The 26,665-nt window shown below is 32.2% G+C and overlaps 1 protein-coding gene across 2 annotated transcripts in view; it reads left to right on the top strand.

Moving 5' to 3' along the window:
• The first annotated feature begins 185 nt into the window (after positions 1-185).
• Positions 186-26,665, top strand: part of LOC143240778 (eukaryotic elongation factor 2 kinase-like) — a 38,771-nt gene continuing 12,291 nt past the window's right edge. The window contains exons 1-11 of one of the 2 annotated variants that reach the window (XM_076483816.1): positions 186-749; positions 2,655-2,714; positions 14,515-14,838; positions 15,767-15,936; positions 16,656-16,693; positions 18,006-18,174; positions 20,908-21,057; positions 21,409-21,669; positions 22,139-22,507; positions 23,921-24,055; positions 24,547-24,738. In XM_076483816.1, the coding sequence (XP_076339931.1) occupies positions 14,592-14,838; positions 15,767-15,936; positions 16,656-16,693; positions 18,006-18,174; positions 20,908-21,057; positions 21,409-21,669; positions 22,139-22,507; positions 23,921-24,055; positions 24,547-24,738 (1,731 nt within the window). In that variant the 5' untranslated portion in view covers positions 186-749; positions 2,655-2,714; positions 14,515-14,591. Of the gene's footprint in view, positions 750-2,632; positions 2,715-14,514; positions 14,839-15,766; positions 15,937-16,655; positions 16,694-18,005; positions 18,175-20,907; positions 21,058-21,408; positions 21,670-22,138; positions 22,508-23,920; positions 24,056-24,546; positions 24,739-26,665 lie in introns of those variants that run through there. The other variant, XM_076483815.1, reaches the window with a different exon arrangement.

The following is a 26,665-nucleotide window of genomic DNA, read 5'->3' as shown; positions in this document are numbered from 1 at the left end:
CTATAAATAATCTAGAGTACATGCTACGTAGAGGTGACCTTCCGATCGCTACACGTGTACAAGTATCTTGCAGCCTTGTTTTTCTAGTGTCTAATAGTTGTGACGTCAATAATGCTGGAAAAACGTAGCATTCTGATTGGCTGGATACGAGTGCTGTGTTATTGGCGTGTTCTCATTGTTAAATTCTCACACTGAATCAGGGTTGTTTGTAAACACGAGAAGATATTTTGACGATCGTAGAGTTAGGGTTAGAGTTTTTAGAGATTAATAGAGTTAGTGTTTATTAAAAGACACTGTTTGAGCCACCGTTCAATTTATGGTTGGCTAGTGTCATTCCAAAAGACTTTTAATTCGGAATTACAAAAAAGTGTAGGATCTTTATTTAAGGTTTTCAATTTTCGTAAAAGTTCAGAACGACTTAACTGTAAAAGGCAGAGCTGCTGTTTTAATTTTAACGGACAGAAGAGAATAGCCTAGGCTGAGGCCGGGCTAAACGTCATTAAATAATTGGATTTGTAATTGCACTGGTTTTGTTTAAAACTTATAGCAAATAACAGCCATTTTCTCATTAATTTAAATCAGGCCAATAATTAGCTTTGTAGTCTTCCACTGTTCCAGAGTTTGTTCTGTAAGACTAGCAGCGAGTTGCAAAGAGGATGGTTTCAAGAGCTCAAAGTCAAACAGGATTCCATTTCCACTGGGCTAACAGCATTGGTATTACTTACAGTAGCAAATTTATTTATGAAAAGGTATGCTGATTTGGGAATTATAAGTAAAACAACGGAAATTCCTCAATTCTTTCCCAGTAGTTGCTACCCAGTCCAGTATTTATCACAACTAAGCTTAAGCAAGTCAGACAAAAACAGTTTATTGAGATTATATTAAATATCTTGAATTTGATAAACGTATTTGAAAAATATGCATAGTTAACTTATAAAATAAAATATTTTGTAAGACCATATGTTGTTGTGCATGCATATGCTGATATTGTTGTGGTGAGTTAAATATTCTTATGGAAATCAGTTATGTGTACATGTATCTATCTGTTTTGTTCTTATGAGTGATGTTTCTCAGGGCTGTGTAAACATGAATACAGATGAATAAATACAAAGAAGTGTGTGTGTGAAACTGTAGAAACGTTCATTGAATATTTAACCTAAGTTGTATTGGTTTATTATCTTCAATAGTTGCTGGCTGGGTTATAATTTAGGGTATTAATGCTTTATATTTTTTGGTTGACTTAAACTATAGCTGTATAAGGTGCTACTCCTCTCTCCTCCCCAGTTTACAATACATACTGCCATTGGGGATAAAATTAGAAACAAGAAAATATCTAATTTCAACAGAACTTGTATAGCTCCTTTTTGAAAGATCCCCTGTATGCATATGCTTGTAGCAGTAATAATATATTATTGTTTATTATTATTATTAGAATATTAAAAAGTATTATTCAGTGCCCTCTAATATAAATTAAAAGGTTAGTGATGCTTTTAATGCTTAGTTTAGTGCCACAGCAAAAATCAAAAGAAAGGTAAAACCTAGGAAGATATTTATGGAAATATTTGATGTATCATAGATACAAGGCTACAAAAAAGATATTTGTAGTGTTTTTTCTACTGCATTTTGAAAACATGGGCTGTAGCTGTTAGATCTGATGGTCATATTGTGTATGTAAATATTTATATTCTATATCTTTTTAATCTCAGCCTGTAATGGTAAAACAGAAACAAAAACTGTTAAGATTTTGGTACTTTTCTGTTGAACCCTTGTAGTTATGGTGACATTTAAGAAGATAAATGTATTTCATGTAGTAAATATACTTAAATTTCTAAAAATATATTAAAAAGCATTGTATTTGTTTAGTAAAAACAAGACATTTGCAGGAGTTTTACAGAACAGTACCAAGAGTTTTATGGAAAGTGGTTACTATGCAACATAATATTTGATGTATCACAGATATATGGATTTGTAAAATCTCTTCTTTATAATGATTTTCAACTGTTTGCAAAACATAGGCCCTAATTGTTATATCTGAGTAGTTTGATACATATGACAATATAAATGTTTTTGTGTTTCGGTTGTGTGGCTTGTGAAGGCATAATTGGAAGTTTGCAATAGTTTACACGTGTGTCTGTGTAATATTTGCCAGTAATTAGTATATAACAATTTAGTAATAAGTTTTAACAGTAATTGTAATCCAGTATTCCCTCTAAATGTAAGAGAACAAAGCTACAGCAAGAGTTATTAGCATTACCATGAAAACTTAAAAGTTGTCATTTGAGATTAAGGTTAGATATTTATATAAGTTTAATAAACCTGTGTAGGAATGGGTATCATATGCTATAAAAAGTTTATCTTATAATAATTCCAAGTTTTAATAATTTTGCCACGATGTAGATTGTAGATGTTTGATTAATGTCCTGTGTCACAACAAAACTCTGTAGCTTGTAGAAGTATATATTTAAAACATTGCTTATTACTGCGACACCTATCAGAGGTCGAAACTGAACGGGAGTTGTTAACGGAATTGTTTTTGTATAGTTAATAATTGTATAATTTTAAAACTCTTATAATTAAACTTGTATTTTTTTATTTATTTTTTAATTAGGAGCCATTACTTGTATTAAGTCTTTTTCTGGCTTGCATTTCTACAGGACTATACTATCCAGAGAATCTACTGGAAGATAGCAGCCTGAAAAGCAAATAAAACATTGGTAGGCAATAGTCATCATATTTATCCACTGATTAATTCATATAATTTAGTAACTTCATTTCAGTTGGAAGAACTTGGGGTTTTGAAAAATAGGAAACAGAGGTTAGTCCTTGTGTTAAAAATGTTGGGATCACTAGCACCGTAATCTGGGAAGCATGGAAATAAAATATGTTCTAGAATCTTTGATTTTTCATCAGTTTGGTCATATCATACTCACAGATGTACTCCATACTGTTTTAACAATTTCAAATCCATGTATAAACATTTGGTTAAACATTTTCAACATATCTGTCTGATTTGGAATCCAATAAGGTAATTAGTAATGGTGGAATTTCAGTAATGTGAAAAGTAAGTCATCATGGTTACTCTTTGTAGTATTTTTAACCCTGTAGTGATAATAAAGTAGGTTCGACACAAAGCATTTGTTTTTAGAAAATTGTAGTAATATGAATGGTATCTTTGAGAGTAAGAGACATAGTTGAACATTGTATTTCAGTTCTAATAGTGTAAAAACATTATCTGTTTATTTTTGTGACATTTAAATTTTAATTGAAAAATGAAATTGATATTTTGGTGAGAATAAGAAAGTTGAATTGAACAGTTCATTTAAATTGTATGTTTTTGTATAAATGCATAAAATGGATTTATAAGCAGACACTGCAGTAATAATGATAAAGCCAACAACAACAAAACAGTGAAATCTGTAAATGTTGTAGGTGTTTTTAAACATAACCTGCCCAGTGGCAAGTCTAACAGACTGGTACAGCCAGAAACTAGGGTTTGTTACCCATGGTGAGCAGAAGACAGATAGCCCTTTGTGTAGCTCTGTGCTTCATAACAAACAACTACACTAAAATAACTGTTAAGGACTGAAGCACCTCTGTGAGCTTGGGCCATATCCAGATGTTAATATTTCACATGTTGAAATTAAATAACTATGTAATAGAACTGAAAAGCTGTAGTTTTGCAGTTTTAAAAATTCTGATATCTTTCTGATCAGTTAGCCTAAGAAACAACAGTCTGCTAATAAAAACGAATTGTTTGGAATTGTAAAATAAAGCTTAATATCTGGTCATAATTTTGTTTTGTTTTCTTGACCTAAACACTAACCATTTTCCAAGTTCTTTGTATTTGTACATTTTGATCAGTTAGCACTGTTTGTTATTGGTGTTGAGTGTTGTCTTAAGTCTTAGGCTCACTGTTATTTACACTGTGCTGTCTTGCAGTTGTGATACTAATATTTATTAACTGATTTAGTAATTTAGTCAGATTCTACAAATTCTCCTGTTTGAAATAGTAAAAATTATAATGACATTTACAATGTTTGTTTCTTTCTTTTATTTGGAAACAAATGTTTGTAAAATGTATATGTTTTGTTGCCTCATGAAGTTTACAGAGAGCTGAATTTGTAAGTTATCAAATTAGGTATTGTGCTTTCAAGGCCATGGTGTATCTGGTTGCTCAATGTTTTGTAATCTAGTGTAGGTGTGCCAAAATAGAAATCTAATTATCTTCTCTTCAAATTGATATGCAGGCAGAATTGAAATTATTGGTGAGAAAAATTAAAAAGATTCATGTCACAGTGAAAACAGTAGATATTATTTTTTTAAATGCAGTTTTGTCACATAAAACGTTGCCTGCTGGTACAATGTTAAGTCTAAAGTTTTACAATGTTAAAATCAGGGGTTTGATTCCTCTTGGTGGACTGAGCAAATAACCCGATGTGGCTTTGCTATAAATTATCATTAAACCTCATCTGTTATTTGTGTAAAATAAAGAATTAATGTAATCCTTTTAGCTTATGTAATTAATATAACAATTAGATGATAGGAGGTAAAATATATTAGCCTTAATAGTGTCATACATGAAGATTATTGATTTTTGAAATATTTATTAATGATTTATTGTGTTAGCATTCAACAGAAAAGTTTCCTTACTCGAATTTGCAGTTGAGTGTGAAAGCTATTTTTGCATAAAGATCGTTTCTGATAGTCGGAATTCTGTTTTTTTATGCAGAGTAAAACTTTATGTCGTTGTTGATTTTTAGCCTGCATATTTGCATTATGACCAAGGTACTATAAACAGGCCATAAATACTATAAATTATTTAGTCAAATGATAAGGTGTATCATTTTCATTTAGTTCATTTAAAAAAAAGAAGAAGAAAAACGTAACTCGGGTTTTTGTACTCTCAACTTGATTTATTTGCTGGTGTTTGATCATCATTCAGTCTTTACAAGTTTACAGTAAACGTTTATTATATTTTAAACCTTCTAAGTTATTATATATACATATGTGTTTTTACGTAATGTATCAAACGACAACAGGTCTAGGTAATGCAGTGGTTGGATGAAGTAGGTACTCTTGAACTCGTACGATATTTGTGAATGCTACCAGTTGTCTAGTGCCAAGTCTGAAAACTTGTGGTGCTAAAAACTGGATTCAGATACCAGTGGTGGGCGTATTACAACAGTCCATTTAGTGACTGTGTACTGAAAACGAACAACGTTTCTTTTAAGTTCACACGTAAAACTATACAATGGCTGTGTCTTTAGACATACCAGATGGAAGGTATATTTTAACAGGACTTGTTGCAAACTTCTGGGTGACTGTTGTCTTAACAGTTAATAGGGCTTGGTTAACGTTCGTGTAGAGCACTCATGGCCCAAAAGTGTGGAGTTCGTTTTCACTGTAACTGGATGTGAACTATATATCTTGCTTTCTTTGTTTTGGAATTTCGCACAAAGCTACTCGAGGGCAATCTGTGCTAGCCGTCCCTAATTTAGCAGTGTAAGACTAGAGGGAAGGCAGCTAGTCATCACCACCCACTGCCAACTCTTGGGCTACTCTTGTACCAACGAATAGTGGGATTGATCGTAACTTTATAACGCCCCCACGGCTGGGAGGGCGAGCATGTTTATTGCGACGCGGGCTCGAACCCGCGACCCTCGGATCACGAGTCGCATGTCTTACGCGCTCGGCCATGCCAGGCCATATATCCTGCTATTTACATTACGAACATCCTAACCATTGAGCCACAGCCGGACATGTTTCCTTCTTCTAAATATTTAATTGAAGTTGAGGTTTTGTTTTTGTTTTATGATGGCAAATTCATTTTACTGTTAAACTGACTTCATGAAACAAACGTCGCAAACAGATAAAATCGATTTGGCAAAAACCCGAAACTAAGAGCGTGAAAAATTGTGTTTTATGATAACGTTTTAACTAAATATTGCACTTCAAAAGTGATGGGCAAGTCTGTTATTATTAATCTCACGGGTGACCACAACATTTCCTAACAAAGAATTTCATTTGTAACATAAGACGGCTTATACTGTTTCATTAGTTTAATGTTGTAAGTGTCAATGACCATTTGTAAAGTGTACATCTATATGTCGTTAAGCGATGCCCCTAATAAGGCTTTGCGGTGTACGTTAAGTAGGATGTAATTTATTGTAGAGCGACTTTGTTGGGAAGTTAGCCTAAACCTCTGGCCATGCATGGCTCACTTTCAAGTGTGGTATCTACGTGACGTTTTATTTTATGGGTTGAAGAACCTTGGGAAAGAGACTTTTTTATATAATGCTTTTCTCTCAAATTTTGGCGACAGTATGTTGTGGAGACTCCTCCCTTCTTCCCGGTTAGTTTGATAAATATCTGTTTACAAGAAGACTGGAAAGAAACGGGAACGAACTCGTGTTACACTGTATAAAGCTATATCGAATATTAAATGAGAAATAAATAAATTTGTTATTCTTACATGAAGTGGAAAGCGTATTATTTTTATCATATAATCCCAAAACTGTCCTACGATAGTACATGTCACAATAATACTTTTGATTATTTCGTAAAAACTGACATCATTAAAAATAAAACTAATTAGTGCTTGTGGCTTTTTCATTTAGGATAGTAAATATTTGAATGATGCCTTTTAATCTTCTGTAAACACTAACAGACCGGAGCACATGTGTTAAATTTTAAGAAATATAATATCACATTTTCATGTGGATTTAGAAGCTTCGAAGTAAATGAATTCATCTATTGTTAATGGTTCTGTATACTAAAGCAATCGCGTATACCTTCTTAGGTCATCTTCAGGTCGAAACGTTGCTCTCTACTTTATTGTAATACCCATACCAGCCGTCTTGAGGCACATTTTTACTTCAAGTGGGTTTCTCGTCATTCCGTATTTTTGCAAGCATATTATTTCTGTTGCTTATATTCGCGGTCTTATGAGTTAAGATTGTTCAGACCACGAATACGAGGGTTTTTTCATTCGCAGCTCGTAAAAATAATTGGTTACGAGGTGACGAAGATGTGGATAGAGGGTAATTTTTTAACATCTCGTTTTTTCGTTAGTAATAACTTTATGATATTTTTAAAATAGCAAATACATGGTTGTCCAAAAGTTATAAAATTGATTCATTAAAAAAGAATTGTACAAGAACGGTGACAGCAGGAGTTTCCATGAAGAAGTAAAAACTATAGGAGTGAACCTGTTTCATTCTTGTTTACGTTTACGGTGTTATTTTGAGTAAATAACCTTACCCACGTGTTCTATAGTTCTTTTGTTTTCGGGGTCATTGTACATTAGACGACTTAATTGTATAGAGAAGACTGGCTTTCCTAATATTAGTTCATTTGTACGAATAATTGGGGTCGTAGGAAAGGTAATTAGTGATAAATCGTGTAGTCATAAAAAGTGATGTGTTGTCATTTGTATTAATTAAAGGATTCAGCTTGGTCTGGTGGTTAGCATGACGAGTTGCAACTCGAAAGTTCCAAGGTTCGAGACCCGATGTCGTTAAGTACATTTTATTGTATCTGGCTGTCCTACCAGTCTGGCAGTTAGGACGCTCGTCTCACGATATGCGGGATTGAAACCAGCCTGTCACCATGTTCGTTCTTTCACCGGTGGTAGCATTTAATGTGATAGTGAATCCCACTATTCGTTAGAAGAAGAGTAGCTCAAATTTTTTTCTTAGGTAGGTTTAAAAGACCGCTTGCTTTCCCTCTACTTTACTACCTCACAACTGGAAACGGCAAGCTCAGATAACTCTCGATTAGTTTGGCGCAAAACTTAAACAAACATGAGGGTGTCCTCTCTTTCATTCAATGGAGGAAGAGGTCTAGTGCACTTGATCCTCCTGGGTATTCTACATAATTACCCAAATACCAACACAGAGAAAGCTCTTTCATTCAAATGTATGTGTAAATAGTACATGGACATTGCCCTGAGAGGGACCTGAGTAAGTGCGAGTTACTCTTGTGTACAATGTATAAATACAGTTGATAGTTGCAAAAACAAATATAAAGGAAAGAGGAAGAGATTAGTTCAACTACTCGAAAGGTTACGTAGAAGCTGGAAAATCAAATCCAATTTTGACTAAACCAAGTGATTCGGGGGCTTAGTTTCAGGAAGTAACTTCACATAGTTTTAAAACTCACTTCTTCAGTATAACCTTAGCCTGTTGTTTGTTGTTACAGCCTACAGAACGTTTATTAATAGTACTTAAGTAAAAGAACAAACAAACACATTTTACTATAGTAATAATAAGATAGCAAAGAACCATTTGTAAACATGGGAAAGTGATTTAGCACTTCTTGTTTTGCTGACTTAAGCCTAAACCAAATCAGTTTAACCAAACTGGCATGATAACATTTTTTTAAATTAAACCCAAATTGTTTTTGTGGTGATGAAATTAAAAGAAAAATTAGTTCTTAGGTTGGGAAGATTGGCCTTTTAGTACTTTGTCATTGTATGCGTAGAACTTTTTGGCCTAGTCTAAAATTTGGAATTTTCGTACATATCTTTAAATAGGTTTAAACCATCAACAAAGCGCCCCTGTGCTACATTAATATACGCACTCGCACAAACGTGTGATTTGATCGTTGCTCAAGTAATATTTTATAATCTGTTACGCATATGTATATGCAGATCCCCGCTTTTTATATATATGTGCAACAGAATAACAGGGCAAATATTACCACTCCACCATATAGCATACCATAACGTTACGTTTCATAACTAATTTTATTCTCGCCCTTTCATCCTTGGGGACGTTATAATTCACGGTCAATCCCATTACTCGTTGATAAAATAATAGCCCAAGAGTTGGCGGTGGGTGGCGATCACCAGGTTCCTTCCCTCTAGTTTTACACTGTTAAATTAGGGACGGCTAGCGCAGATAGCCCTCGTGTAGCATTGCGCAAAATTCAAAAACAAACGTTTTGAGAAGATTGCGTGTGTTTTAAAGTTTCGACGTAATAAAGTGCATTTGCCGCTACCCATTTCCTTTTCGTTTATTTTCTTTGAACCCATCTCCCAAATATACAAAATGATACGTAAAGTATACTGCTTTCCTACGAAATATTGTATCTACATTCCTTTCAACAAAGGATGTTAATATTTAGATGCCATCCTGGGAATGAAAACGGTTGAAAGAGATCTTGTTTTTTTCCACCAGAGTAAATAATGCTGTTAAGATGCGAGATATTATACTAGTCATATAGGTTAAAAGTCTGTTATTTACTTTCAAAACAGACGTTCTTGTTCTAGAAAGTTGTTTATCTGTTACAAAAGAAGTGGTGTCATGACGTAACGTCTGCTGCGCGTATTGACGAGCGAGTTATTTCAGACATGTATCGTGGGCTTGTTGCGTTTTCGCCAATTACAGCTGGCTCCTAAGAATATATCAAGTTATTACGCGTAGCTTTTAGTACAGTTGTACGATGGGGTATATAGATCTGTTTTAGTGTGACCCACGTGTCACAGCACCTTGAATATAAAACATTTAATCTATATTCTCTTCACGTTGTGCTCGTAACGACTCTAAATCGGTGAAACAATCGCCCGATTTTTTTTTTTTTCAAGTACTCCCAGTCCTTCTGTTTACGTAGTGATAAGTGATAGGCGTAATGTTATTAAAACCAACTTCACGTTACATTTATTTTAGTGATACTTTTATCAAACTAGCTAAATCTACCTGTACATACAGCAATTCATTACAGCCGTGACTGATAGTCTAAGGAATCTACACAAATATAGTGTTGTTTTTTTCTACCAGTATTATTAAGAATTCTATCATAAAATAAACAGTTGTTTAAAGATCTGTTGACAGTAGAAACATTGTTTTTCTTCCCTTTATTCGAAAAAAATATATCCCTATATAAACATGTTATTCATTGTTTAACTGAAGGTGCACCCTCACTCGAACTGGCCCTGTATTTTAGAAGTAATGTTGACCATAATTCTGACTTTTAATATGTGTATCTACACAAAATGTGGCAAGTTTTTAGTAAAATGTAAAGGTCTATTTCACACACGAAAAAAACAACATTTGAGTTAGAGTTTTTTTTTTATTAGAGATAAGTGTATCTGTGAGTAGTTGGTATCAGTTTGTTTCAGACTAACATGTCAGAGTGCTAAGTGTTTTTTATACTGTTGGTCATTCCTTAGTTTGCATATTGCATTTGCATAATCTCTAGAACCTTCAAAATGCACATCTACAGTTTTTTTCCAGTATCTCTTGCATGTAGTATTTATTCTCTTCTAGTACAAATTGTCTACAAAAGTAAGAACTTTGGTTCTCAACACATTTTCTAAACAATCTTCTGTCAGTTGAAACTTTGCTTCTACTAGTTGCAAGCTGTAAAAAAAAATCTACTCCCCATCTAAACACCTTGTTTCTTCACTCACTGTCTACAGAAATCTTCTCCATTATAAACCACCTGCATTTATACTAATGGTTTATATAATCTATGCACCATACAAAAAGAGATTTGTAAAATCAATAATCCAATAGGGACATCTGTTCTCTGCTAATTATTTGCAGGATCCATACTGTAATAAAAACTTGTGTACAGAATTCTTACTGTGTTATAAGTACCTCTTTTAATGGTCTATGGAATCTATACTTCATTATAAATAGATCTCTCTCTATGAGAGAATAATTAAAATAGAAAAGCATTTCTTCAATGTAAAGACAATTTTCTATACTAATAGTCTGTAGAATTCCTAATTCACTATAAAAACGTCTTTTTACTTTATTACAGTAATTTTACTGTGGAATATAGCTTTGATGATAAAAAAACACACACCTTTAGATCAATTTTCTTCCTTGATTTCTGTATATTTGTCTACTTCTTTTTACATTATAATCAAACAATGTAAGTAACAAAACAGAAAAAGCAGGCAGGGATATATGCTTATTTTTTAAAAATTAAGTTTTGGTCATAATGAAAAGCTATGGTTGGGTTTTTATAACAATGCTAAAAGCACCATAGCAAGTTAACTAGAGAACAAAAAGATATTTTGTTAACTGAACTATGTACATGTAAGCCAGTCATCTGGCATTACTTATTAACTACTTTAGATTGCAAGCTTCCTTTAAGTACTTACTAAATGATCAGTGGTAACACACAGACAGGTTATAATTTGAGAGAAGAAAAAAACAACTTTATAAAACAACTCCAGTTGGTCACCAGATGGCATTATGTTGTAGGTGAATGTTTTTATATAGGAAAAAAAGTGTTTCAACTGTTGTTTAGCTGACTTTTTTTTATCAAATGCTTGCGAACAGAAGAATTTTAAAACAAGTTGAATATTCAACCATACATTATTTACTAGTATTTTTCTTTCCATTTTTATATTTTCATAGATTAAGGACTTGTTATATATCAAAGGGAGATGTTTGTCATGATTTCAGTTCCCACTTTTTCCTATTTATGTAAATTGTTGGTCTGTTCATTACTATGAAAAGGTAATGATGTATTTATATTTATGTATTTTATGATTCATAATAACTTCTGACCAAAAGTAAGCTGTGTAGATTAAAACTAAAAAAGTAACCAGTTAAGATGCTAATTACAAAAAACTATTTAAATATATATTCCTTGGCTCTGGATGTAACAAAAATTTTAAGGCACTCTTATTATGGTAGGAGAAAGCACTTGTGTTTCAGTTTTTATTTGTTATTTGACATATTCCCATTTTGAAGGTGATGCAAAACCAGTAACTTTATTTGGAATGTTTTATTTTTTAAACAATCGTAAAGCATGGACATGAACAGTAGTCACTTATCCTGAAGTATACACCTGTTATGAAACTAAATAAAATGTGTTTTATATGTAAAATATATTTAAATGGTATTACAACTGTGAATATTATTAACTAGTAATTTTTAATGTTAGCCAAATAGGATTTGTCAAAGAAATCCCATTACAATATAACACTTAGTTTATATACATGTGCTAACTACTACTTATGAACAGTACCACATACATAAACTTTGGGCCAGGTAAAAGTCACTTGTTAGCAGACATTTCAGTTGATGTTTTTAATCAAAACCTCTTCATCAAAGAGAGCTGTATGTATTAGGTTGAGGAATAATTCGTGAGCGTTTTTAAATAATTTCATTCAAGCATTACATGCAAGACTATACAATACTTCAATGCATGAACACATTACACCCAAAACATTTATTATGATACTTTATTTCATGTAATACCTAGGTATATAGTATGCATTGTTGTAAACGAAATTGCAAGAAATTAAATCACGAAAAGCAGATTGGTGTCAAAATGCTCGATTTTGTCCACTTGACATTCCATTTAATGAGCTGAACATGAAAGCAAAAATTAAAGACATATGAAAATCAAACACACCATCTATTAGAGCAAAAAATTATCTACCAAATGACATGAAATAATTTGCGAAAGCGTTTCATTTATGAATATTTTTTTTAACTTGAAAAAATGCTCACGAATTATTCCTCAACCCAATAGTTAAAGTGTTATTAATACTATTGTGTATCTTGTGCCTTGAAATCTTCTGCCCCTCTTAAAATGAGTTTAAGAAAATGTACCTCTTAAAAACAAAATAAGGAATCTATATGTTCAAATATATATACACACACACCAGCCTTTAGAGTATTGGTTGTTATATTATGCACACATATATCAACAATATACTGAAAAGGTTAACATTTCTAGTATAACATTTCCAAAAATTCTGAAACAGCAGTTTTATCATTTACTATCTACCTGGTCACAGTGTTGGGGCCAGCCCATAGATGACTCAAGTATTGCTACAAGATTTCTCCAGTTTGTTTGACTGGTCTGCAGGAACCTAATTTTGATATTCCTATAAGTATATGCAGATATTATATAGATGGTAAACATATCATGCAAATACTTAAATATCTTTGGAACCCAACAGATGGCACTAGATATCAATGGATAGACATACAACAGTTTTTGAAGGTAAAGTATATATTTTATGCAGATGTAATATAGAAAGTAATCAAATAAGAGGATTACAAACTATGAATATTTAAACAAAGCAGGTTTCCTGCTACAAAATATAATGAAACAGAATAAAAACAACAGTCACAAATTTATAAAATGTAATCCTTACTTTGGTAGCTTTATACACTTATCTTTAGGCCAAGGTAAGGATTGCAGTTTATAAATTTGCAATTGTGGTTCCAATTCTTGTAAAAGTTATAACTATCAGGGATATGGCTATACTAAAAGTTTATAGATGTTGTATCCATTTCATGGACGTATAAATATTGAATAAATAAATGGGGAAAAATTATTAAAATCTTAACAAAAAATAGGGATCATTTGTTGTTTGTAGAACTACTGTAAAAGTATCTAAAACAAAATAAATACTATAATAAAATGCAGACAAACAAGTAGAGTGATACTAGTTGGATAAATTTAAAACTACATTCAAAGTAGGGATTGAAACTTGGTTTAAAATATATCCAGTAAGTATCAGTCTTACTTGTTTGTGTACTGTTTATTGCAGCATTTGTTTTGATTTGGATACTTCTTACAGGAGTTCTATGAATGGCCAACAATTCCTACTTCCCAATAAAAATATATCTTTTTTTTGCTCTTATGTGTTTTCAAGTTTATGGTTTAAAGCAGTAATTTTTAATGTAATTATATACTCCAATGTTAATATTTGGTTAGACATCATGTTAAATTTCTCTGGTGACATACTTGAAATCTTACCTTCATTAATGGGCTTACACCTACTAAATAAAAATTCTAATGCTTCCAGTCAAGTGTTTTTAGGGTGCTTTTCTGTTGCTTTAGGCACTCTTGATGGAATATAACTTACAAATAATGTTTTTCCAAATATCTTGTTATCAAACAGTCTAAATGTAAAATATACAACTAGAATACTCTAACAAATACTATCTTACTGTAAAGATGATTCTTTACATGTGCAAGTTAGCATCCATTACCTGAGTTAGCTGGTTTGAATTCTGTAATTTTTTGGTCTGGTGACTGGAAACCAGTGGTGTATGTGGGAACTTTTGTATTAGGCTTTTTATTCAAGAAAGGAGATTAAAAAAAAAAAAAGCCCCTGAAATAGGGCAAATTTCTCTCTTTTTTTGATGGACTTTTGGTTTTTAATTTAAAGACATAAGTATTCAGTCAGTTAAAGGTGTCAAATATTACCTTCTACAAAGCAGTGTATGCAATTAGCATCTAATGAAGTCATTAAGAATTTAAGAAGAAAACAAAGGAAGGTAAATGTCATCTAACATTGTTATTTATCCAGCTTTTGCTTCCATAACAAGTACCCTTAGTTGGTTTAATTTAACTTGCTTAAAATATACATGTGATATATATTACATACTTTTTGAGAAACTTGGGTAAGGGCCATTTGGATACTTTATTGTATCAAATATACTACCTTCCTATGGTGTTATGTCTCCACTTATTTGATGGGAAAATATAGGTGTTTACTTATTTACAAAATTTTTTTACTTCTATCTCTAGAGACCAAGTTTTACCAATTGCAGCTGATATTTTCTGTTACCAGTAAAGGCAGTAACAATTCATCATTGTCTCTGTTGATGACTACCATCATCATCATGTCCTGTGATGCTGCCACAGAGGTAACTTATAACAATAGGAACATGGTCATTTATCCTTTGGACCTGACAGATATAAACCAAAACGTCTGTGCTTGGCCTTCTCAAGTTCACAATGAAGAGGTAACTGGAATGTTTCAACAAAAGGACAGTACAATATTCTCTGTTGCTATGGGAATGAAAAATAAAAGGAATATAACTCAAGACAAAAGAAAACAAAATGTTAAATGTAAGTTTAATGAAATAATAACATAAAACTTGCCTGCAAACTTCATTCTAACCTAATAATTATATTAATGTGGGTGTGGGTGTGTGTCAGAATTTTTTTTTCTTTACCATTCTGTATTTTGCTCTTGCTCAGGATTTCATCTGATTATTTAAATTCTGTATTCAATCTGAGTTCATGATTTGGGCCACAAAATAAAAACAGATCTTCATGTGTTACTCTTTGCTGTTAAATCTTACTACATGATCAAAAGTTTTGTATGTGGATGGCCAGCTGCATCTTAAAAAAAAAAAAAAAGTAAAATGATATGAAGGCATGTTGCACAACAAAAGGGTTTGTGGTAAAGACTGTGATAAGCTGAAGTGCATGCTGTATCATCAGAGCAAAATTTATGGTATTGATTCTTGATAAGCAGAAGTGAATGTTGCATAATCAAAACATTATTTGTGGTATTGGCCTTTGACAAGTAAAAGTGCATGTTGCATAATAGAAATAAAATTTGTGGTATTGGTTTTTGATAAGTAGGAATGGTGAATGTTGCATAATTGAAACATAATTTGTGGTATTGAACTTTGATAAGCAGGAGTAGAGAGTTAATAAAGAATAGCAGTTGGAAACATAGAAGAGTGAAACTGAAAATAAGGGTCATTATGATTTTTTTTTCTTGGTATAGACCAAGTGTGACCTGGTTTTCTTGCCCACAAAACTAGTTAGTAGTCCAGTATCACCTTATAATTAATTAGAATAAATAACTACAGCTTTTAAGCTATCTTTTGTCATCAGTCTAGCTTTATGAGTTGTTTTCATTTTCTGTGTTGTATCTTTTGGCCACATTTTGAATATAAGTAGGGTTTGAATTCTGTTTAGTTTTGTAATGATACTTATGCTGTTTACACAATGATAATAAATCACATTGTATAATCTCATGAAGCAACTAGTCTTCGTTGGAGGACAGCAGCATATCGAGCTCTTCACATGGCAGATCCATGGAAGGAGTTTCATCTGGAGAAGTTGGAGGTTGAAACTGCCACTCGTTACCGTTACAATGCACTTTGTAAAGATTGGGTTGTGGATGAAATTACCATTAAGATGGCTAAAGAGGTAAAACTTGATGAGAAAGAAAATAAATAAGAAAATGTATTTGAAATTTTGTAGTATTACAATACAATAAAAGGATTGTATTTACAGTGCGTACACATACTACTGTGTAATTACAATCACAATAACACTTAATGAAGTCAGAAATGTATCTTTAGTTGCATACTTAAAAACAATTGTATGAAGTTTATTGCATTTTGATAAACTGGCAGGAATAACATATATATTGTGAAAAAAAAAGCTTGGCTATTTTTTGAGTCAGGTGTTTTTCTTTGCATTCTTTGTAATTTGGTTAAGTAAACAATATTTCAACCAGTTTAATAAAATGTATATAACTTTATTTAAAAGGTACTTTTTACTTTAATAGTGAAAGAAGAATTTGTTGTTGGGAGTTTAAGAATAAAGAATGAATATGAAGTAACTTGTCTAGTTAATTAATTTGTTAAATTTTGTAAATCTGCATAGATTAGCAGCTCTAGTTCTGGAAGATGCTTATAAATAACAGATACTTGTATTGAGATTGTGAAAAATAAGTGGGTTCCATTTGTTTATTGTAAAATATTTTCACTTTAAAAAAAATTAATTTTTTGTTCACAAATACTGAATTTCATTTATACCTATACTAAGAGAAATAAACCATTTTACTATGTTAAATGTATTGTTTGAACAACTAAAAAAAATTACTTAACTCTTAAGAATGTCTTTTTTTGTTTTTGTAACAGCCTTTCAATCATGGAGCCATGAGGACTTGTTTTAGAGTGTATGTATACTTTTATTGTTAATAAAAATATATTTATTTTAATATTCTCTGGTGGTTTTATAAATCTTAGAATATTTAAGAGCATTTTTTACAACTTAAAGAGCAAAACGAAATGGATACTGCAAAGCTGTTTTTTCTCTCGACAAGCAGTTTTATTGTTTGACTTAACCATAATTTTGATTAATTAATTAGTTTACATGACTAATCAATGTAATTGTTGTTAATAGGTAATTGATTGATTAATTAAATCACCCAATTCTTATTCCAAATATCACTTTACCATTGTATAAAATAAATTTAACTGCTGCTTGACAATTACAGAGCAATGTAAGAATATTTTCTTTGTTAAAGTGTCTGCCAGAAAATAAATTTAAATTATGTCCTTGCAGAATTAAAGTTATATTTATGTTAATTATCCAGTGAAATGGGTATTTTTATGTGACTTGTACATCAATCAAGAATATTTAAAAGCAATGTGTAATCTCTGCACATTTTTGTACCTACCCTTCTCAAACAGTTAAGTGCCATCTTTCTTCATAATTTATTTACCCTTCTCAAGCAACTGAATATCTTATTTCTTATAGCATGTCTCATGTTGTCTTACTTTACTGCCATGTTTTGCAATCTCTTAAGACACAGTGATGTGTTTCTACTAAGCTCTGGTTTTTTGATGAAGAGAAACCCACTTGAAATAAAAATGTATCTCAGAATGGCTGGTATGGGTATTAACACTTTTATTGAGAAGGAGAGAACAACGCTTTGACCTTCCTAGGTCACCTTCAAGTTAAGAAAGAGAATTTGAATGTGAACGTTGACAGACACATGTTACAGGGACGAGAGTATAAATGGGTATTGTATTGTAAGGGGCGTTGCAGTTGGATATTAGGTTATTAATTAGTACAGGTGTAAAGGTGTTCCTTTATATTGATTTAATTTTGGTTTTAGTTGCTGTATACGTAGCACTTCTTTGATTTTGCATTTGTTTATATTTGTTTCCTTTGATAGTATTTGGGTGTTTTCTATGGTTATGTTGTATTTATTTGATTTGCAGTGTTCAAAAATGTATGAAGGTGTTTTTTTATTTTTGATTCTAGTTTCCATTTTTATGCTTGTTTCTCCAAGAATTATAGTTTTTAAGAAAAGTGCAAAATGTTAAGTTGTTGTGGTATTTTTTCACTGTTCCCCACCCTCAAAACATGAATGTTTGATTTTCAGTTGAGATAAAGATAAGTATTCTGCACTGGATAGTGTGAAGTAAGATACTAAAAGGAATATAATACACAGAAAGTCTAAAAGTGATTGTTACTTTTAGGAAAAAACTCTCCAACTTTGCTCATGAAGATTGGGAACATGCTTCTAATTATGTAGCAAAATGCTACATGGAGAATGTGAATCGGGAGGTGTACTTCGAGGATGTTAAGTTACAGATGGATGCCAAACTCTGGAGTGAGGAGTACAATCGCCATAACCCACCAAAAAAGGTTTGTTTTGGGTTATGTAATGAACTCATAGTAATGATTTTCATAGATTTACGTTTTCTTTGCCTTGTACCTAAAAAAAATTAAGTCATTGTTATTTATGATATTGGATATGTCACTGAGTAGGTACTTTAATTTGCAGTTGGTTAGCTACTATCTATAACTTAACAATATTGGGTATATTTTAGCGTATGTGGCTCATACGTTAACACATTTCAAAGTTTATTAACTGAATAAACTTGGAAAATGTAGGAAAGTGTTAAATATTCCATTGCATGATCAGTACATTTTTATATGACATTGTAAATTAAAAACATTTAACAATGTCAGTAGTAAGTGGGATATTATATGCTATATATTCTAAAATTAGCTAGTTATTAAATCATGTGGTGGTAGAAAGTGATTGGAGAACTGTAGTATTGACTTTAAATGAAGAATCGGTTCTGGTCATAATTTTGAGTGTACATTTTTCGTGCAGGATACATCAGAATTATCGTTCCAGATGTTATATTTTTGTAGAAATTTGGAAATGAGCACAGATTTTAATTTAATATGGCCTGTAGAAATCCAGTTAAATCTGCAAACATGTATCCAAAGTTTAGGCTGTTAGTGTAACTTCAAACTTGTATTGTTCTAGAAATAATCAGAACATTAGTCCCACTAAGACATGGTGAATGAATTTATTTGGTGCACCTGTTATATGGTTTATTGTATTGAATTTTGAAACAAAAACAACTAGATGAAGATGTCTGAAGCTTCAGAAGAAAGAACTTTTATGCAAATTATATATATATATATATTCTGTGAATAGAATATCTTGTTTCTATACATGATATCTGAATGAACTGGGAGCTTTGAAAACTTAAAGAAAAGGTCTGATGTGTGTTTTTTAAGACAAAGTTAAGAACATTTACCTTTGTTTAAGTTTTTAATTACTCATTTTTGTTTATTTTCTATAAAAAAAAAGACTCCACACATTTTCACTCTGTGTGTACAATTACTGGCACAGAAAATAACCAAAATATGTTACGGGCTTTTTTTCTTTTATGTGCACACACACACACACACACACACACACAAATTTTTTGTTTAATTTGAAAAGTGTTAAATAAAACTGTTTTTGTGTTATCTAAAGTAATATTGGATGAAGATTTTTAAATGTTCTCTTGTTAATTGTCTAAGTCATACTAAAGTTGCATTGTACAATACTGAAACTTTTTATGTTCATGATACTGGAAAAACATTTTTATTATGCAGTGTACAACCCATAACTTTGTGAAGTTTTGATCCTGTGTGCATGTAGATTTGCAAAATGGATCACGATTGTCCCGTTTCTCATCAGGAGAACTGTATTTTTCTCCATATGAATGTACAGAAAAAATTGGACAGCTGAATTTACTGCATGTAGTGGAGCAAAATGAATAGTGAAGAGTTTACCTGGTGATCTGATGTTTATGGAGTATTTTGAAAGTTTTTGTCTTTCTTTAAACAAGAAAAACAAAGAGAATTCAACAGAGGTTATTGTACAAAGCTGTGAATTGCTTATAGCTATCATGCACTGTTATTCCTACCAACTGCTGGCATACCAGTGAGCACTGTCACCATGGGTAATCAGCTAGTATGTTGTAATGATCTTGGAGCCTCATCATGTCATTACAGTATGTTACCATGCCTACTCTTGTTCCATTAAATAGCTGTGAATCTTGTAAATAAGCTTGCAGCATAGTTTTTACTGCAAAAGGCTATATTGTAAGACTGTCATGTCAAAAGCAGAACACTGATCCCTGCTTACTTTGCATAATCCGTTTAATGTAAGAGAATGGCAGTTTGCCAATGCCCATTCAACAGTGCAAACACAGAAAAATCTGTAGGGGCTGCACCTGGTAACACAACTGATGTTTCCTTGTAGAGATTAGCACAAATACTCATTTAATTTTTTAAATTCTTATATGTTGATTTTGTTATGTAGATTGCTTAGAACAAGTAGTGGGGATTTTTTCATTGATATATGTTTTGGATTCTCACTTGTTACACAGTGTCACACTTTGCTTACATTTGGATACAGTTTGTTGTAGGTCTGTCTCTTTTTGAATAATCCTTATGCCCCATGTTGATCTATATTCCTTTGTTATCCAGTGCTTGTAAGTAAAAGATATTCCCATCTTGGAAATTCTGAAGCATCAATCTTGATACATGTTTAAGATTTGAGTGTATGAAAACGTTTTGTCTGAAAAGGCAATTACATACCTTTCCCCAAAGCGATCAGTTTTTGGTAGAATTACGTTGCCTTGCAGTGTCAAATGTAGTTCTTATAAATACTGTTCCACTGCCACTTTATATTGGCTGTAGTTGTCAAATTGTATCTAATGTGCATATCAATTTTGTTTTAATATAATGAATCCACTTGAACTCTTTAATCTAAAAGTGTAATTTCAAATATAACTAATCGTTATGATGCTTTGGATAATTTGATATAAATTATAATTTCCAACAAGTTGATAAAATAAACAGGCACAGTAAATTTCTCCTTATAATTCATAACTGGTTACGTTCTCAGCAGACCTTTAAACAACTAATTTTATTGTTTCATACAAAACTCTCTTATGAAATTACTGATACTGACTTAGTTGATATCATCATTTATATTTTACCCTTAAATAATATTTGTTTCTTAATATAGAGTCAAACTATTTAGCAGATTTTACTGAAATAAAATGCTTTTTCCCTTCTCTAAAGGTGGACATATTTCAGATGTGTGTGATTGAACTCTATAACAGACCTGAAAAGCCTTTGTATCACTTAGAACATTATATTGATGGTAAATACATCAAGTATAATTCAAACTCTGGTTTTATCTCTAGTGAAGGGCTTCGTCTAACTCCTCAGGTAAGAGGCTACATTTTTTTTCTAATGAAATAGGGAGTTGTAACTAGTCTTTTACTTTGTTTCTGTAATGGGATTAGATGTTTGGAATAATAACATGGTATATTGATACTCCGACAAATAGTGTGTGTGATGTTTTTAAAGTATATTAGTGCTCATAGACTAAAAGTTTAAACTGATTGAGAGATTTTCTCTGTGTGTATACAATAGTAATAACCTTCCTAATTTCCATTTTTCCAACCAGGTGGCAGTAAATATTTGTTTAACGTTGTGTCGAGTAAGTAGTTAATAAATACTGATGAAAAGATTAACATTATACAGAGAATGTTATTCTGGAATCTCTGTATTCCCTAGGCTTTCAGCCACTTTACCTTTGAAAGGTCAGGCCATGAATTGATTGTGGTTGACATTCAAGGTGTTGACGACCTCTACACCGATCCACAAATTCATACAGCTTCAGGAAAGGAATATGGAGATGGAAATTTGGGAACTAAGGGAATGGCATTGTTTTTCCATTCACATGTGTGTAACAGCATCTGTCACAGCCTGAACCTTTCCCCTTTTGATCTTGCTCTACCAGAGAAGAAAGCCAATCGAAAGATGGCACAGTTGCAGGTGTGTAGTTTCAATGTCTGTTTCAGATGATTATATAAGACATATTTTTGTTGTGCAACAACCTAACAATATTTGTTGCTGGTGTATATTTTATTGCAAGACTAGTTAATGGGCTATCTGCACTCTGGCCACTGCAGAGAACTAAACCCTAGATTTTAGTCTTGTAAAATAAATATTTATTTCCTAGGAAAATGATAAACAAATTTTTAGTTGCTCTCGTAGTTTATGTTTTGGAAATTTTTAAGTTCACATACTTTTATTGTTTTGAATTCTGCAGAAATAATTCACAATTGTAACACACGTTACAAGATTATTTAGATTTGTATTGTTATTAAAGAATAAATATTGCATTAAATGTAAGAAGCATTGAATGTAATTATTTTCTTTAGTGTTTTTTTAAACTTTGACAAGAGTTTTTGTTGAGGGTTAAAGGTGGAGAGAATAATATGTAATTTATTTGGTTTTTAAGCGACTGTGCAAGACCAGAGTTCGTGGTACAGAAGAAATTTGTATTCTTCCCTCTGAATATGAGCGATCTCATCTGACTGAATTTTTACGTGCTCGCACATATAGTGGACCATCATCTCAAGGAAGCCCTTCAGATAGTGAAATCTTTGATTCTCCATTACACTCATATATCCCCAGCAGGAGAAGGGACAGTAGAAACCGCACCATCAGTTCAAGCAGCGACGATATGGACGAAGAATACGAAGAGAGAAGTGAAGATGAAGCAGTTGATTTCATCAGTCTTGGCACCAGTTCAGACTCTGGCTTGGGATCCTTGTATTTCTCAAGGAGGAAGAGATTTGACTCTGAAAGCAGTGAAACATCAACTGATGTAAGAATTTTTACCTTTAAATCTATAACAATGGTCATCTTTACATTAATAACTAACTCCTAGGGAAGAAATGATTATGGTCACAGTTTCATTTGCTGTGCAAGAAAGGGTGCACAAGTTTTTTCCATTTTCTCATAAGTTTCAATTAAAAATATATTTTGTTTTTTTTAGATTTGTTCAAAAGTTTTATTCATCAAATTATCCATTTTATGGGGAACTTGATTCACATAGAAAAATGGCCAAAGAGAAGGACAGATGAAATCTGTCAGCATTTCTCTTCTTGTTAAAAATAACAAAAAATCAACAAACCAATTAATATGGTTAGAGAGGTAGTGAGAACCTTGAACATTTCCATTGTAATAGTTATTTATAATTAATATGGTTAGAGAGGTAGTGAGAACCTTGAACATTTTCATTGTAATAGTTATTTATAATTTATATGGTTAGAGAGGTAGTGAGAACCTTGAACATTTTCATTGTAATAGTTATTTATAATTTATATGGTTAGAGAGGTAGTGAGAACCTTGAACATTTCCATTGTAATAGTTATCTGTAGGAATGAGAGACTGAGCTTTTGTTTTTTCTCAAAGAGCAACTGACCACATCTACAAGTTGATGAAGTTAACATACAAATGATATTGAGATTAACATATTTTTTAAACTACAGATGAAGTAAAATAATAAATTAACTAAAATAAATTTACAGAAATATACAGTTACTTTCGTGACTGGTTTTGATGTACCACATTTGTAGTTTTTCAAGGATATGCTATAAGTTGTATGCCAAAACTGGTCAGGTGATTAACTTTATATTTTTGTAAATTAATTTTCAGTTAACTGGTTTTTACTTAATTTGTGCTTAAGTAAACATGTTAAACATATTATCATTTGTTGGAAGCACAAATTACTTTGCAACTTGATTGTATGAACATATGTTTTTCTTTCTAACAGATATTGATTGTAATTTGCTGTATATGGTGCTATGTTACATTATAGTGTGTTGTTTTGACCACTTATTATGATACGATATTACACAAATTAATAATTAAATATTATGCTTCACTGATTTAGTTTTTTTGGAATAGACTATTAAAATTAACTTCTTTTTGAAGATTTTATAATAAAAAGATTATAATGTTATATTTTTAAAATAAAAGTTTTTATCTTATAAAGATTTTAACTTTTATTAATTTCCTTAATTCTTTGTTAGTTGCAATAAACATTTTAGTAACAAGTTGTGATAAATGCATATTTTGAAATGTCCGGTTTATGAAACACCTGCTTTAATCTTTGATCTGTAATAGGTGAGGTCATATTGTATTTTTAACCAAAATATGTCCCCTTTTTTTTGAGTTTAACAGTTGTTGAATAGTTGGTGTTAATATTATTTTCTCATTAATACACTTCTTTCAGGAACATGAGCGTGTGGCTTTCCAAGAGCTGATTGCTCGTCATTCCCGTCCATCATGTGTCTACAGTGAAGTTCAGCTGAGGAAAATGTTGGACAGTGATAACAACAGAAAGTCAGAGAAGTCTGTTCTGGGACAGGTATAACAGCTGCTTAGTTTAGCAAAATAACTTTGACATTTAGTCAAAATAGTCAAAAAGCAAATTGAGTAAAACCTTGTACTCAGTTATAGAGGTTATAGCAAGCTGGTTAAAATTACAGTAATTTCACCTATTAAAACATCAACAAGTAAGAATTGTTTAATTTTTGTTGAACTTATCAGATTTTTTGAATTTCCTGAATGTTAAAATTTTCATAAATTTTATGAGTTTTGTGTAAGGATGCAATGTTGTAAAACAGCTTTCATTCAATACTAAAAAACAATACATTCAAGACAACTGTGTAATTATGATTATGTTGTACATTAGGGTAAACATTGCTTGTCTTATAAGTACGTTTTGCTGCTTAATTCTTGAGTTAAAGCAGTTGTGGCCTGTTTAATATTGAATTTTTTTTTGCCTTTTCTTATGTTACAAATACAAATGCTTGGATCTTATTTTGAGAATCTTTCTCTAATGTAATATTTTTATAGGTTCATTTTGAAATGGCCAAGTACTACGAGTTGGGACGGTTTTCAGCAGACAACAAAGAAGAGTATGATCACGATGCAGCTTTGTTTCACATGCAACATGCTGCAGATTGTGGCACCACGGAAGCTGTTGTTACCATGGCTTATATCTATTTACAACTTCAACATGATTTGTTGATAGACATCTCTGTGCCTGTAAGTATGTTTTTGTCATCTGGGGAAAGAAGTTTCACTGCATATGGGATTAATATGTTGCATTAATTTAGAGAATGCTGGAATACTGTTACTATACATATTAATCTGTTACTAAAGATGCACTAGTAGAAACTGAGAGATCTGTATTGGACCTGTAAGGAAAAATAAATTGGATAATTAGTGGAATTTAATGTATACTGTTTTTGCACATGCTAATGAAGTATCATTGTTGAAACAGGTAATTCATCCACATATGTTAGGAACCTTCATTATAAAGGACCCCAATTGAATAAACAGTGAGATATATTTTATTTGCATGTGACAACAAAGAATCACTGCTTGATATGTGTATGTATAAAATGTGATATGTCACCACATTGCATAAACAATGGGATATAATATAATTGTTATAAATCTGTTTTGTTTAAGTGTTAGAATACACTACTATATTTGTTAGGAGCCAGCCATTGAAGAATCTCTATTGGACGAGTAATGGATTATTTGTGTTTTAGATGTTCTCAGATGTGTGGATGTTCTCAGTGGGTGTTGTGGACATTGTATCTGATGATGGTGTTTGGGTATAGTGCTCACGAAATCGTGGCGTTGCTGCAGTGTTCTTGTTTGGTGTTGTAGTGAGTTCCTTCTTGTATGGAAGGTGGGGTCAGTGGGCACTGAAATTTTTCCTGTTTATTATGGATACTCCAATCCATGAAAAAAAAGAATGAACAAAAGCAGATAACTGGAAAACAACCACTCAAGGACAAGTCTCTTACACAGTCATCATCATAGTCAGACTATACACCTTGATTTTTCATTTTGCATTTATTATCTTGATGGAGATGTCTCCCTTTTTCATTCAGAAGGGATTAGATGGGCTTGCTGACTCCCTAAAGTCAGTAAGGAAGTTGCACACTGGAGATATTTTAGTGCCTCCTCTTTTTGTGCCTCTAACAAGAGTCATTTGCAAAACATCTAAAGAATCTTGTGCCCTTCATAATTAAGAAAGTTGATGCATCCATGTCTACATTTACCTCTGTCCCTACCACTCTTTCCAGTAACTGCCCAATTTCACTTCCTTCAGCTTCAAGTGTTTTATCGGGTCCATCCTCCTCTGCAGCCTTGAGAAGTAAATTGACCATCCATTCACACCCTCAGTCATGGGAATCTTTATTTACAGACTGAGACCTGACTACTTGACTCAGGGATCCATGGAGGTTGATAAATCTTCATTCAATAAAGGAAAAAAAATCTTGGTGGCAAACAGAAGGTCTCCCTGCCACATTCTCCTCCACATAAACAAAAATGGTCACTCTGATTCAGTGGAACTGTCGAGGTTTTCAATCAGATATAGATGACATTAAGGATTTGATTGATTTCTTTCCATTCCATGTGTCTCTCCTTATAGGAAACGTTTCTGAAACCTGCTGATACAGTTTTTTTCGTACAGAAGTGACAGGTCATGTGATGGATGAGTGCATGGTCGGGTGGTATTGCTGGTTGATCAGCATGTGCCCACCCTGTCTTTACCACTTGATACACCCTTAGAGGCTGTAGCCATCTGTGTTTCTTTGGGTCATACCATTACTATTTGTTCTCTCTACCCGACTCCTGAAGAGATCTATGATCAGTTAGATGTTGATGCCTTCATTGAGCAGTTACCATCCTCCTTTTTACTACTGGAGGAATTTAATGGACATAATCCCCTCTGGGGTGGTGCTAGTAATGATGGAAGGCATCATGCTATAGAGCATATGCTCTTGGACTAGAACCTATTTCTCTTCAATACTGGTTTTTATACTTGTTTTCATGCACCTAATCAGTTTTTTACTGCTACAGGTCTTTCTATCTGCTCCCCTTCACTTTTAAGTAACTTTTCTTGAAGGGTCGACAGTAATCCACAGAGCAGTTATCATTTTGAGAGAGACTT

This window comes from Tachypleus tridentatus, chromosome 13, assembly GCF_004210375.1.
Source record: "Tachypleus tridentatus isolate NWPU-2018 chromosome 13, ASM421037v1, whole genome shotgun sequence".
Classification (NCBI taxonomy): Eukaryota; Metazoa; Arthropoda; class Merostomata; order Xiphosura; family Limulidae; genus Tachypleus; species Tachypleus tridentatus.
The sequence above is the reverse complement of the archived record's forward strand: the minus strand, read 5'-3'. Positions and strand labels throughout refer to the sequence as shown.